General features: G+C 45.5%; 1 protein-coding gene across 1 annotated transcript in view; it reads left to right on the top strand.

Moving 5' to 3' along the window:
- The window catches only part of TMTC1 (transmembrane O-mannosyltransferase targeting cadherins 1), a 149,021-nt gene that overhangs the window by 96,436 nt on the left and 37,344 nt on the right, over nt 1-15,241 (top strand). Inside the window, exons 10-11 of the mRNA XM_054840856.1 lie at nt 2,443-2,607; nt 10,844-10,957. Coding sequence (XP_054696831.1) covers nt 2,443-2,607; nt 10,844-10,957 — 279 coding nt within the window. The remainder of the gene's footprint in view (nt 1-2,442; nt 2,608-10,843; nt 10,958-15,241) is intronic.

Raw genomic sequence — 15,241 nt, forward strand, 5'->3', positions numbered from 1 at the left:
AGTGCTTTGGGAGCCCCTGATGGAAAGTGCCACACGGAGCTGGGCACTGCTGCCCACCTGCACTGTGTCATTGCCAGTGCAGCTGGGATGGGAGCTGCAGTCTGACATGAACCGTTACTCCTCTGTAGCACCCAGCATCTCTCTGTAACCGTTGTGGTGATGCACTGCAGATGTTGGAGAATAACCCCTGGAAGCAGCACCTTTCCAGCGGCTGTGTAAGCTGTAATGCGGTGCTGGCTGTGCCCTGGACGCGCAGACTGAGTACTACTGCTAAGGCAGAAATTCCCAACAGCTGGGGCAGGATTTGACATAAATACCAAGACATTGACGTTTGCATTTTTTGTTTTCTGGACACATTCACGATTATGTTAGAAAAGGCCTGTTCTTGAAAATGTGAAGGTGTAGGGAAATTCTTTTGAAAATGGCCTTGTGCTAAAGCAATTAAATAATGTTTATGTCAGATAATTAATTCCAAGGGAAGGATGAAATTGCTGAAAGGCAAAATAACAGAGTGAAAACCGTCTGCAGGTTTTTGAGGCATTTCTTATTGGAAGGGGAGAGCTTATTACCGAGATTAGCTTTTCAGAGGTTTTAAAGTAGGGTTCAATAGCTATAAAGGCTGGATTGTTTGGCACCAGCATCTCAGTTTGTAGCTCTAAATGTCTGCTTGCAGTTAATGTAGGTGCTATAAACATATGTGTGCAAAAGAATTCATGGAAAAAAACCAGTGCAAGTGCCATAAGAAATGTGTTGCAGCAAAATGTAAGCGTAGTTAAGTGAAAAAAAAATTGATACCCACTTCAGAAAAATGGGAGAACTTTAAAGCAACAATGAAGAAGTTTTGAATTATCCGTCACCAGATCTGATGTTGTCTCTGGATTTGCCTCCTATGTTTATACCTCTCTGTGTCCTGCAGGGCACCTGTACTGTCCCAGAGACAGCACCATTGCCTGGTGCTGCTGATCAGTACGTACAACAGAGGCACTTTTTTCTTCGGTAAACGCAAGAATTATTGTCCCTTTCCATCCTTAGGAAGCCTGGGCAATAGCAACGTGCCCAGCCCTCCAAGATGGCAGAGAAACTGTGCTGAGAAGCGCGCTCATGGCTCCTCGAAGATGGGACATTTTTCTTTTACTGATTTCAGGATTTACTTTCACCATATGATGTACTTGCTTCCAAGGTCACTTCTGACAGGGGCATTGTGTTCTTAGTTTTTCTTACCTCATAGCAGTCCCGCTGGGAAGTTGCTCGGACATCTCTGTACAGACCGGGAATGGCTGTAGCTGTCTGGCTGGAGCGCGGGCGGGTGTGATGAGCTGTCTGCCTCCAGCCTGCCTGCGTTCAAGGGTGGGATTCAGCTGGGGTTCAAGCTGTGCCAGTGTCTGGGGAGGGCTGCTCTTTCGTCCCCGTGTACTGGTGGTCCCTAAGTGTTATTCCAGATCCTTCTGTTCCCTTTTTTCTTCAGGAGGAGCTGCCTGGACTAAGACAGCTTTTAAGTGTAAAACTAAATCAGGTGCTAAGTAACTGCATTAAAGAGTTATAGATAAGCTAATGAAATTCCTTTTTAAAAATGCCAAGTAGAATTAGCAGCGTACTAAGTATAGCAACTGAAAGCACTCCATTTCCAACTCAGAGGGGTGTCATTGGAAGAATTAACATAACACTTGAATTAAGGTAAAGAGTTACTCAGTTGATTTAAAGTTATACAGGAATAAGACTTCAGCTCAAATTGTGGTTGGTTTCACAGAAAATGCCTCAGTATTTATGCTGAGAGAGCCATGAAAGCACCGGGAGGCAGGGTGCTGGAGAAGACCCTGTGTGGTTTCATGGAAGGGCAGTGAGGCAGCTCTGCTAGCGCAGCTCAGCTGTGCTGGACCGGGCGCTAGAAGGGACGGGCTGGCCCTCGTGTAGATGTGCAAGACCCGGGCAGGGACCCTTGCCTTTTGCCATGTCCTCTGCCACCCGCTCCTGCTGCGGTGTTGGCTACAACACTCGCTCTCCTGCCTCAGCTTCGCGATTTGTAAACGAGAATTAATAACGGCCACCTATTGTTTAGAGACTTCCCTGTGTTAAAATGCTTTTCGCTTCCACACTGCTCCAGTAGTGCTCAGTATTACTGTTATTATGTGATGCTTTCTTAGCTTGCTGTTCAGAAAAGCAGCTGCCTTCCACAGGCTGGTGTAAGCTACCATTATGCTGGGTGGTATTATGTACGAGACTGTACTTCTGGCATCCGGGTCTGTCATTTAGATTAATTTGGAAATTGTGTAGTGACTTGAGGAAAACTGCTGTTGAATTGGAGTTTGTTAGCCCAGAAAATATAATTAGTTCAAAAAACCCTGCAATTGTGTAAAAAATGCAATACTGAATGGTCTTGCATATAAACCAGAGTACTAGAATATAACTTTTGGTACCTTTTCCTTTTTTTTTTTCTTTTTCCAGTATGGGGTACTGCATCCTTTTTGTCCACGGTCTAAAAAAGCTATCTATATGGTTAAACAAGTGGAGAATTACTGTTCTGACCCTCTTTGCTTTACTGCTGCTGCTTTTCTCTTGGAAGACCGTGAAACAGAACGAAATCTGGCTGTCACGAGAATCCCTCTTCAGGTATGAGTGACCATAGGAGAATGCTTACATTTTTATATTGTTTAAAGTTAGTTTGTTACATGGAATGGTTTTCTTTAGCAAGAGTCCTGCCATTGATGCATTGCTGTGATTAACATTTTGATTATTATAAAATAACACCTACTTTCTGTTTTCTGCTTCTGGCAACCGTGCAAAAACCAGTGTCAGCACTTTATATGCTTATGCACAAACTTTTGTTCTGGCAATCACATTTTTAAGACATGTTGGTTTTAAATAACTTCAGTTCTGTAGATTTACCAATAATATAACACTTTCCTTTTTAAAGACTTAGCAAAAGTTCGTTGCAACCCTCCAGAACACCATAGTAACGCTATTGAATATATTGAATTTTCTTTAGCGATGTTCTTAATGACAAAAATGAAATGCCACAAAGTGCCAAACTTAATGTACCATATTTCATTTTATTTGATTACTCTTTGCCAAACAGCTCTCTTTACAACCTCATTTATATATTTTTTTGCACTAAAACAGACTGTTTCATTTTGTGTTTTGCTAGCAAATGTATTGCATTTGCCTCCAGCTGCTTTCAGCAGTTGTCTAATTGTGAAGTAATTGCAGAAACGCAGGTGATATGCACACGGGTTGCTTAGCTTTATTTTCTAACTTATTGGCCAGAGCAAAGTTTAATTTATGCAGCACTAAAGAGTATGAAATTATTTTTTATGTGTACCCTTTGGTCTTCAGGAAACGCTATTGAACTGGTTGGAGCTCTGTTAGTGGGATTTTTTTCAAAAAAATCCGGAGTAGAGGTTTCTTCACTCCGACATGATTCATTGCCCATCTCCCTGAAATGCTGTTTGTTGTTCAAACAATAGCAGCCATGGTGACCGGTCTGGGCTCGTGCCCATGAAGCGTACCTCCAGTCCAGACCCTTCTGGCTAACAGTGGCCACTCAGAGGAAAGCCGGACTCCTTTCCAAGTTGGACGACTCTCTTGTTGAAAGGGGGGGTGGGAAGATGGCAATTCCATATGCTGAGTTGCACATCATCTGGTATTGTGTTGCATTCAGTTGTGGTCACCCGTGTTTAAGAATGATGAAATGGAACTGGAGCGGATGGCAGGAGGACGTCTCCTACTAAGGAGCACTCTTGGTATGATATGGGGTGCCAGGGGGTCTGTTGCAGAAAAGAAGGATAAGGTTATGTCTCCTTAGTTGGACGCAAATGGACTTCTGTCCATCCTACCTCTGTTCGAAGCAGCCAGCTCAGATTCAGAAACCATGTATGCCACTGCTTCAGTGCAGCACTGAGCTGGAGCTAATGCACCTCGCCTCAAGGTAGGGGTTTGGTGTTGCCCAGGGTAGTATGCAGGGCTCAGTGGCTTGGGTCGAGCTGGCTCACTCTTCAGCTCAGGTCTTTTGGGGACAGTTCTGGGAGAGAGATCTGCCCTCGGCTTTTGAGGAGAAGGCAAGAACGTAGGTGTGCTCCTGCTGGGTGACCTTATATCGTGGCCTGCCCCTGAGAGCAATCAGCAGCAGATACCTAGAAAAGCAATGTAAGAACAGGGCCAGCAACAGTGATGCCTCTCTCCAGTCCCTTCCCAGCTTGCAGTAATCTCCAGTTTAAAGACTTCCTGAGTCAGGAGTTACTTGGTTTTTTTTGCTTTCAACAGCCACTGATGGACTTTTCTTCCATTAATGTCTCTGACTGCTTTTTCGAATCTATTTATAGTTTTGGCTTCTACAGCATCCTGTGCGCTGGGCTCCGTTGTTAAATTACACAGTGTGCACACTAAGATTTCCCTTCTGTGTGCTGTGAGCCTTCTGCCTGATCATCTTGTTTGGCGTCCTCTAGTTCTGGTGTGCTGAATGAGTAGTGAGTTACCATCAGCTCTGTCACTTGTCCTCTGCCTTCCATGCCTTCACTCCCATGCCCTCACCCAAAGCTGTCTCCTTTTCACGCTGGAGTCTGCTGGTTTTGAACTCCCCTCATATGGAAGCTGTTCTGTATTTCTGGTCCTGCTTGTCAGTCTTCACTGCATGCTTTCAAACTCTAATCTGTCCTTTTGAGAAGGAGACCAGAATCACCTTTCAAGAGATGTGTGCAGCACAGTAACGTAGGACTGCTTTCTGGTTTTTGTTCTCTTCTACTAATTCCTGATCTTCCACTTGCCTCTTGTGACCTCTCCTAAGCACTGGGTGATATTTTCACAGAACTGTCCACATGAACTCCAAGATACCTATTGCGAGTGGAAGTGTCTGATTTATAGACATCAGTCTGTGTGCAGATTCATGCAGATTTAGAGTGTGTGTGTACACACTCTCTGATACTTCTGGCTGTATGAGAATTGCATTTCATCTGCTATGTTCTTGCCCAGCCTTCAATACCGTGAGATCCTTCTGCAACAATTTGTAGTTAGTTTTAATTCCTGCAGTGCGATTCACATCGATGTCATCAGCAAATGTGTCTCCTCCCTGTTTGCTCCCTTTTCAAGATCTTTTGTGAACATGTGAAGCAGCTCGGATGCCACCACATGTCTCTTGGGGAGCCTGCTTGCAGTCATCTCCAATTGTAAAAACTGTTCACATACTCACACGCTTTGCTTGCTGTCTTTCAACTAGGTGTTGATTCAAGAGAGGACCTTCCCTGTTACTCCACAACACCATTAAGAAGTTGGAAGTCTTTACTGAGGGATTTTATCAAAAGCCTTTCTGAACATTTAAGTGCACTACATTGATGTTTGTGACCTGACTGACTGGGCTATATTTGGATTTCCATAAGAGCTTTCCATAGTTTCAATGCCACATACCTGTTGAGTCTATCAAAGAACAACAGATCTGTTCAACTAACTTCTTTCTGCAAAATACAAGGTTAATTTTTCTCTGTTGCATTGTAGTTATCCAGAAGTTTGCTAGAACTAGTCTTTATTGCAGTTTTCCCCAAATTACCTGGAGTGGCAATCAGACTTGCTGGTCTGTTTTTTTTACACACAGAGACAGACAGACAGACACCCCACCCCACCCCCCCCACCCCCCACCCCACCCCCCCCATGCCTCCCCTGGAGCCAAATGACATCATGTCCATCACCTCCCAATTCAATAGTGCCAGCCTCTTTTAAATGATAGGCTACGTACCGCAGCTAATAGCAGCTTCAGGTTTTATTTCCTTTGGATGCATACTACCAGGCCCGATGGATTTATAACTGTTCTTGGTGTTGATTTGTTTTAAAGCCTCTTTTACTGCCACTTCAGTTTGAGACAGTGCTTTGGACTTGCCCCTGTAAGGAACGGCTCCCATGTGGCAGCCTCCTTCAGTTCCCCTGTAGAGAGCACTGGTGCAGATAATCCATTTAGCTTTTCTGCTGTGGCCTTTTCTTCTTCAAGCACTACTTTTAGACCTCCATCATCTATTTGCCTTAGGGGATCTTTGGCAGGTTTCCTATATCTGATGTATTCCATTATTAGCTTTGATGGCTTTAGCAAGTTTTTCCTTAAATCTCTTTTGGTCTGCCTAATTATGGTTTATGTTTCACTTGCTGAAGTTTATACTCTTTTCCTTCTGTAGCTGTGACATTCACTTTTTAAAGGGTGGTTTTCATTTCTCATAGCCTTCTTTACTATTCTGTTTAACCGTATTGGCCTTTTTGTTGTCCTTTTAAGATCTTCTTTGATAGATGTTACACATCTCTTGTGAGTCTGTAATACGGTAGGACTTTTCTTGTTGATGGGAAGGAAATGCAAAAGAAGAATAGTATAGCAAGAAGATAATGTCATCCCAGGAGTGGGAGATCTCATCTTAGGGGCCGGAGGAGGAGGCTGTATATTGGCTGATGAGGAGAGAGAAGTGGATGGAGGCACATGCAACAGCAGTAAATTAGAAAGGACAGAGCAGGAGGAGGAGATATGGAACAGTAAAGAAGTATGAGGGAAAATAATAAGGAAACAGAGCAAATCTATAGATGTGGGAGAGGAGACATAAATCAACCTACTTGGTAGTCTCTGTGTGTGTTGAATTTTTTTAAGAAGTATGTGCTGAGATAATCTTTATTCCCATTCCTAGTTCTTCATTCTTCTTTCTCCAGTTGCTGCTTTAATTAATTACTGCTTTTTTCTTTCCTATTACTTTTTTTCCCCTTCACCTCTACTTTCCATTCCTCCATTTGCTTGGATGTGTTTCTTCAAGGTCGATCTGTCTCGATTCCCTTGGCTGAGACCTATTGCGTTACACACGCCGGTCCAGGAGACGTTTGTGTACTCAGCATGTTACCAGTTTGGTGCTCAAACGCCATTTTGTCCTGTTCTCAAGGCTTACCCTGCTTTGACGTTGTGCAGCAGCACTGTTGCCATCTCTGGGCCATCCTGACTCTCAGTCTCCAGCCCAGGGGACAAATTTTCTGGGTGCAGAAATCCTGCCAGGTCTGACTGAAAGGAGCAGTGTCGGGCAGGATGCTGCTGTGTGAGGAAATGATGCATCAACGCATAGGTGCACCAGCATTTGTGCAAGGACTAAATGAGAAGCAAATGAACCACAAATATAAGAAGTGGCCAGATATATAGAGGTCTAGATATTTGAGGCATACTATTGCAACAGATCTCTGGAAGGCCCATCAGTTTGTCTTACTGTATTGGTAGGTGGGCAGGGAAGGTTTGTTAAATATTTAAGGAACCCTATAAAACGAATGCACAGGCCGGGAGGTCAGGTTCCAACCGCAGTCAGGGTTAATGTCTGAAGCCAGGGAGAGGGAGGTGAGGGCTGTGGGCTAACCTCTGCATCTGCTGTACCGACCTTTTCAAGGTTTGTCAAGCTGCCGCGTTTCCTGTTGCTCCTGGAAAGCATCTACATGCACTGCCCCGGTTTGTGACGGTGCCTGGAAACACAGTTGTAACCAGCAAAGGAACTGTATAAAAGTGGTACTTTCATAGTCAGCAGTTTTCTCTCCCAAGCCAAGTCTGCTGACTTCAGTAATTAGCAAAAACTAACCCAGCCCCAAAGGCGGCATTTACTGCTATGTTATTTTGTTAATTCTGAAAGCTAGCTCAGCTGAGAAGAGCAAGTCCTATTGCAGTTTGTGCATCTTCTATAGAACAGTTTAATATGGCCCAACATGGATATCTGTGAAATCAACATACAGGGGTAGAAGGCCAAGGAAAAGTGGTTGTTTGTGTCATCCAGAGAATAATTTGCTGTAGAGAACCTTTATTGATGATAATGATTCCCAAAGCAGAGGAGACCCCATCGGTCTCCCAGGGCTCCTGCTGAGGCAGGAGTGGCCTCATTTCCTTGTAAACTGAGCACTTTTCATATGGAAATCACAGAAAATCAATGAAGCCTCTGCCCTGCACCCAGTCACTTTGCAGAGCAGAACATGCACTTGGGACAACAACAAAGGGGATCACAGGAGGCTTTTTCCAACTGAAGTGGAATTTGGGTAATGCCGGTATTTAAGGTTGGAAAATACCAGTGGTATTTTATTTCTCTGATTTATGGCTAATAGGCTTTTGCCTTTCCATGGAGAGGAAGCGTTACGTAAAAGGGTTTGCCTATTGTTTATTTTACAGTTATGTTGCTTACCGCTGTCGTAGAAGTCAAAAGGGAAGGAAATCCTCTGGAGAAGTTACGTCCAATCTCGATGAGCTTCTTTCTGGCTGGAGCCAGATCTGTGCCATAGGTTTTCAGAAGGGCACATGTGTGCTGGGCTGGGGAAGAGGGAAACAGGGGAGTTTGGAAAAGCACGTTGGAAAATTAGATTGAAATTGTGAAAGACTGGGGGCTTGTGGGAAGCAGAAGTGGAAAAACATTGTGTTCTGCTTTGTTATTTGTACTCCACCCTTTCCTGCTTGGCTTTTATTATGGACACTATTGTTTCCTCTGTCAATGAGCAAACAGCATTCTCGGCTGGTCAAGATTCAGTTAGCAGGAGTATTTGCCTGAACTCTCCTAAAAAAATCCCCTCCACGTCCAGCGCTGTGTTTGCTACTACCTCCCACAGCGCAGAGACTCCAAGCAGCCTCAGTCATTGCTATGTGCATTTGCAAAATGAAACACCCCCCTCCCGCCCGTGCGAGGAGAATAAATAGGTCAGGGAGTGCGAGCGGCATGATGCAGAAGAGAGCATCGTAAGAACCCAGACCGATTTCTGCCTCTTCTGTGTCACCCCCGCCTCTGGCAGAAGCATGCAGATGAAAGAAGCTTTATTAGTGACATTTTAATAAATGGGACCAGCAGGATTAATAATAAATTCTATTTAAAGGGAAACAGTCCAGAATTAAAATATTTAAACACATGCATCTTACTGTTAATACCGTATCTCGTTAGAACTGAAGTACTTGTGCATATGTAATGTACTCCTCACCGTTAATTCAGTTTGCTCTGTTTCAGCAGGGGCCGTAGCAGAGTCAGCAACTCATTGCACGTAGCTCTGAGAGAGCAGCAGTTTTGAGAGCGTGTCCGTGTCTCCGCCTGTAACGCTGGCGCTGATGTAATGAAACCCTCTCTGTATAAGAATTAATATTCCAGTAATGCCCAGAGGTTGTAAGTGTGTAGTTAATAGCTCCCAAGGCCAATGGAAATTAACACAGCCATAGCAGTCACACATTACTTGCTGCTGGTGCAGTATATCTTTGTGAAAACTAATATAGAAAATCATTCTCTTAAGAATAGCATCAATTAACTGATTTAATTCAGCGATTAGTCACAAAATGTCTTATTCCTGTAGTCCTCCCAGTAAGTAATTTGGAAATACCTGATGATTAGGAAGCCAAAAGCAAGGTGTATTTTTAATTTCAGTAGGCAAACTGTGGCTGTGTTGTGCTGAACTCTGTAAGGCAGCCGTGGGCGAAGCTTTGGAAGCTCTCACAAGTAGGCATTAGCGATGCTTGATGCCACTGGCTGCAGATAACCAAAAAGGCTGCAGATACCATATTTGCCACAACGATTCTCTAGCACCCTTTTTTACAATGAAATCCCCAATAAAGGGTTTCTGCAGCTGTGGGTGCATTCTCCCCGCAGGAGAGGGACTGCCCCCTACTGTGGGTGGGGGCTGTGTGCAACCCCATCTTGTTATGATTGACTTCCATACCCACCAAAGTTAAACGGGAGAGACAGACAAGGCAAAGCAACAAGACTTGGGAATGTCCTGATCCTTGCTTTTCCCACCTGAGGTAGGAGGGTCAGAGATGATGGGGGAAGAAAAGAGCAGCTGGCAGGAGTCTGCTTGTGAGCAAGAAACAGCGCTTTGTCTGCTTTTACATGAACAGATTCATCCATCCTTATTTCCCATTACCTCAGAGAGCCCCTATTTATGTGCTGGAAAGGATTTCCCCATTAAAGAGAGTACTGACTTCTCTGGATTCTTGCAGGGAAAATGTTTCCATGGCGTACGTGCTCCTGTGATTTCTTTCTCTCTTTAACCTTGAAACAGCGTTTCCTCTAGCTGTGCAAGGTGTACCTTGCTTTCTGTGCTCTCGGTTAAGTAAATAAGCATATGCTTGCTCTTCTCCTTTTGTCTTTGTGCCCTCATTATTAATTCCAAACGTTGAGTCCAATCTACACGCGGCAGGGGAGACAAAGGGGAGGGATGGGGTGGCTGTGCGGCCACATGTCCTCAGTTGTGTGTTATAACGCCAGAGTGTACGACTTGCCAGCTAAGGGCGAGAGTCCTATTAGCCCTCACCTCCTGGCCATGCTCCGCTCAGCGCTAAGCAGTGCGTACGTGCTGGCTCCGTACTCGAGTATGCTATGCATCCCCTCTAGTGGCTGCTGCCTATGGAAAAGATACCTTCTTTCTGGTACCTGCAGCTGACAGATTTAAATCAAGATTTTCATAAGGCGCTTTGTGACACTCAAATTTAAGCAGGCAGCCTGCTATGGCTATCTTATAGACTGCTACATGCTTTCCCTCTAAATATTAGCTTTTTTAGGGTCTTTCAATTTAATGATTCAAATTATGAAATACAACAGCACCTGGCCACAGGGAGTATTGCAGTGTTGGTGCTAGAGGTGCCCGTGGTGACAGCGGCCAGGACAAGTTGAATTGCTGCCACGTATTTATGTTCGCCCGGGGCACGTGGTGTGCCAGCGCATGGGGCAAGCTCAGGCTTGTAATATGAGTTGCGTTGGCACAAGCGTGCAGGAAGTGACAAGGCACTCAAAATCCAAGCAAACTTTTTGGAAAAAGGTACTGTGATAAGAAGGTAGACCGCAGGGAAGGAGGGATAACCTGGCCACTAACATGGTCCTGCTTCTGTTCCTCTTCACAGCTCAGGAGTGAAGACCCTGCCCCACAACGCCAAGGTGCACTACAACTACGCCAATTTTCTGAAAGACCAGGGCCGTAACATTGAGGCGATCTACCACTACAAAACTGCTCTCAAGTAAGTCCCTTGAGGGCCTGGTGGGGCTCCGGTTGTGTGGTGCAGCCTGCCGTTAGCCCAGCCCTTTCCTGCCGGGCATGGGGGGAATTGCCTGCTCTTCACCCCTGGCTCCCGGGGGCAGCTCAGCTTTCGGAGGCTGGGAAAGCTCCCTGGCTCGCTGTTTGCATGTCATTAAATGAGGTAGCCTGGCTTCCCTCCAACTCCACGTGTGTGTATATGTGTGCGTGTGTGCACACTTCAATATATGAGATAGAAATGTTACCATAGCTACACGTTGAGCAATGAGGTGTCATTTACTTGGCTGAATGTATGCTGGTAAGCAGGAGGTAGTTGTCATAAATGCATTTTCAGGTTCCTGGGCCATTTATCTTAGTAAATTGTTAATGGTGCATGCCTGGAAAATGCCAGTGCTGTAGCCCTCTGAAGTGCAGTAATAATAATAGTACTTACTACTTGTATTGAGGCTTCTGTCCACAGAGCTTTGCATGAACACTAAACTAATTGATCCTGAAAATGCTCCTGTGCAGTAACAGAGTAAATATCATTACTGTGGTTCTGTACAGGGGGAAGCTGAAGCAGGAGGGTGAATCACCTTCCCTGTAGACACATGGTAAATCTGGGCCCAGGGTTGGGCTGTGATATGGGACGTGTCCTGCAGTCCTGAAGGACCATCCTGACCACACACAGATGGGATCACTGCCTGTGAGCAGCATCTCTCTGCTCGTTGCTTCTGCCGGTGCTGTTAGTGCAGCTCAGCCGGGGCCTCGGCTGCTCCCTGCTGCCCAGGCAGTGCTCGGTGCAGCAAACAGGTCACCCCAGTTCCCCAAACCTCTTCCCCTCTGGTCCTGGGGGCTTGAGAGAAGGGACAAGCCCCTGAGGGGAATGAGTGCAGGGAAAAGGATGGAGGGGAGGGGGGCAAGGGAAAGTAAAGATGGAGGGTGCAGATAATGTCTTTGGGAATAAAAGCATATATGGGAAGGACAGGCAAGGTGAGGGAGGAGTGGTTCTGATGGACAGCAAGGGCAGAGCTCAGCTCCATCGGGCACATCAGGAGGTACAAGAAATGTTCTTTTCTGACATGTGGTGTGGCAGGAAACTCCAGAAATGACATCTATGTTTTGATTTCTGGCCAGCTGACAGGGTTATAACAAAGGCTCTCCAAGGGCTCCTAACCCACCCAGGTTAAGCTGGGAGGACAGGAGTTTGTTGTCATTGAGGAGGGCCTGAATCTGGGTGAAGGTGATTTTTAGCTTTTTTGAGCAGCATCCTGTTCTATTTTACCATGCTGGGCATTTAGGAAGTAATTTAGAAAAACCTCCATCCTATTTTTTAATGTTTCCAGGAATGGAAAATTCAGCACAACCATCAATAAATTGTACTGAAGGTTAATAACCTTGGCTGTTGAAAATGTCCTCCTTTATTTTTAGTCTGATTTGTTTAACGTCAGCTCCCAGTCATTGGATTTGTTTACATCTTTGGCACACTGAAGATCCGATTACCAAAAGTCTGTTTTCCATAGAGAGATCAACTCCTCCCTTAACCTGCTGCTTGATACAAGCCACTGATGTAGCTGCTGGCATTTTCAGTGTTATGGGAGTTTTTGCAGTCCTCTAGTCGTTCCTGTTGCTAGTCTCTGAACTTTCTCCAACTTACCAGAAAAGCCCATTGCAAGTTAAAAAGAAGAGGGACTAACAAAAATTAGCCAAGCCCTGCAGTGAATGTGCTAGTACACAGAGTAATGTAACTGCTCCTACCAACGTTGCCTCTGCTTGCGTAAATGGGATTTGCTGACAAAAGATTTTGCTCTTCTCTAACTCAGCAGCGTCCGTTTATTATAATTATAATGCTGTCTTCTGCTCTGCAGTATTTCAGTTATGAAAGAGTCTGTTTTGAGAACTGATTGCAAACATTTCCTCAACTTTATTAGATAGCACAGTTTGTGCTGATAGGTATTGTTTACAGAGCACCCAAAGCCTTGTCAGGGCTTGGAGCCACACAGAGCCAACCATGCCCTTCTCCAGGTGCTCGGTGTCTCGGTGGCACGGTGCTAGTGCTCCACTCGCTTCAGTAATTTCAGGATTAGTTGGCACTTTTGAAAAGCAAGCCCCTGTCCCCACCTTGCATGCTTGCTATCTGACCCAGCAGTGCAGACCAGGATTTGGGAGTCTCCTGCTGGCTCCATCACCAGGAAGCTGCACTACTTGATCCCATCGCCTCATCTCTCTGCACTTACGCTTTCCTTATTTTTATGCTTTCTTCCCACCCCTGTCACAGAGAAATTATTTCAGGCCTGAGTATAAAGCGATAAAACAGTGTAAGTAAAAAGTGTAGTGTGTTCTGTTGAGAATTACGTTCTGTGTTTTCCCCTGAGACATACCCCTTCTGAAATGGCTGGGGTTGTGTGTAGGCCTTGCAGCCTCATCATGCCTATGCATGATGGCTGTATTGAAGTGGTGGAGAAGGCGATGGATGTGGAACAGGCAACATGATGGTGGATATAGTGGAAGACCCTAGCAGGTATCACAGATAAGAATGGATTTCATGTCCAAGCTGTTTACTCATCCTCACAGACCCCAGCTGTGCAATCGCTGCTCTGATTGTAGGCCAATTACTCTACCACTAGAGAAAAGGAAGTAGTACCTGTAATATCCTGACCAGATTTTGATGTTTCAGGGTATTTTTGGCTTCTGGCCTGACCTGAAAATGGAAGAACAGCTGGGAAGCTGAAGCACCACTCACTCCTTGAATTTCCTCATCAGGGACTAGGCAGACCAGCAGCTCAGGTGCTAACACAACAAGCTTCCCTAATTTCCCCCAGGTACCCCTCAATGGGTGTCTGCTCTCCAGGTGGATCCACACTGCCCAGATCACAGAAAACACAAGCTACTCAAGAGGCTTTGCAATCCAGCGGCAGCACTGTCAGAAGTACGGGAGATCAAAATATTATATCTGCCTAGTGCACAGTGAGCACATCAATAAGGGAATTAATAAGGAAATGGAGTCAATAAGGACATGGATTGCCACCACTGCCACCCGGGAGCTCCTGGGAGGCAGGAGAGTGAGAGCAGCATCGCCTCGTACCGGCTCCGTCAGGCACGTGGGTGATGGCTCATCCATCATTCCAGCTTGCTTCTAAAGCTTGTGCCAAATTACAATGTAGGTCTGCTTGATCTCTGGTGAACGAGTTTCACTGTTTGCTAAACAAAAGTGATCCTGTCAGTCTGCACTCGGCTGCTTGAACCGCTTGCAATTACCATTCCACCAACGTAACGATGCGTTTCCACGCGCTGCTTCTCTGCCAGAAGTGTCAGCTGCCATGTAGCTATTTAGCGAAGCAACCCATTGCTCCTGTGAAGTAGGCAGGTGATGTAGCTATAGCTGTGGAAAAGGATGTTGAAGTGCCCACAGGTTACATAGTGGAAATAATAGCAATTGAGACTAAATCCCAGGAAAGTTGATCGTTGATGCTTCAATCAGTTGGTCTCATTCCTGCTTTCAAAGGCAGGCAGGATCCTCTGCTGGCACGTGTTGGTGTATCTCTGTTAACTTCAGGGCAGGTGAATGGTGAAAGAGAAGAATGTGTTTCCTCTGACAGCAAAACTGCAGGGCAGGGTTCCAAGGCAAACTTGGCAGTTGATCCCTACAGCCACCTGTTGATGCCATTGCGGGTGGCCCGTCAGTCCTCACCGCAGCCGAGGGGCCAGTGACATAACACCCTGACTTAGGCTTAAGTAATGACTGCCGTCTAATCATGCTGTCCAAGAGCAGGGGAAATGAAAACTGAAATTAAGTGAAAAAATGGAGAACAACATTTAAATCGGAGAGGGGCAAAATGAAAAGAAAAAAAGTTCTGTGTATGTATGAAAAGCTCCTCCCATATGTTGGGTTCCTAAAAGGGGAACGGAAACAGAGCCCTTCGGAGATGCAAGATGAGTTACCCGTAAAGCAGACCTGATGAACAGCTGGCGTTCTGCAATTGCAGCAGTGGGTTATAAACCTTTCGGCTTACCTGCAGTAAAACAAGAAAAACACACTGCTGGATTAGAGTGCTTCGCTGGTTTGCCTGACATATGGTAGTGTCCCCAGGAGATACTTGGGGGATTTTTCCTGTAAAAAGTAAAGGCCAGAAATACTCCATCTGAGATGTGAGTTGACCATGACTACTCTGAAAGCTGGCCTTAACGTTCTTGCTGCTGCTTCTGCTGCAGATTTGCGGCTGTTGCTAGGAATTTCAGAGACCCCCTGCTGCTGGAGATCAAACAGTGCTGGTCTTAGCTGAAATAA

Source organism: Grus americana, chromosome 1 (assembly GCF_028858705.1).
Source record: "Grus americana isolate bGruAme1 chromosome 1, bGruAme1.mat, whole genome shotgun sequence".
NCBI lineage: Eukaryota > Metazoa > Chordata > Aves > Gruiformes > Gruidae > Grus > Grus americana.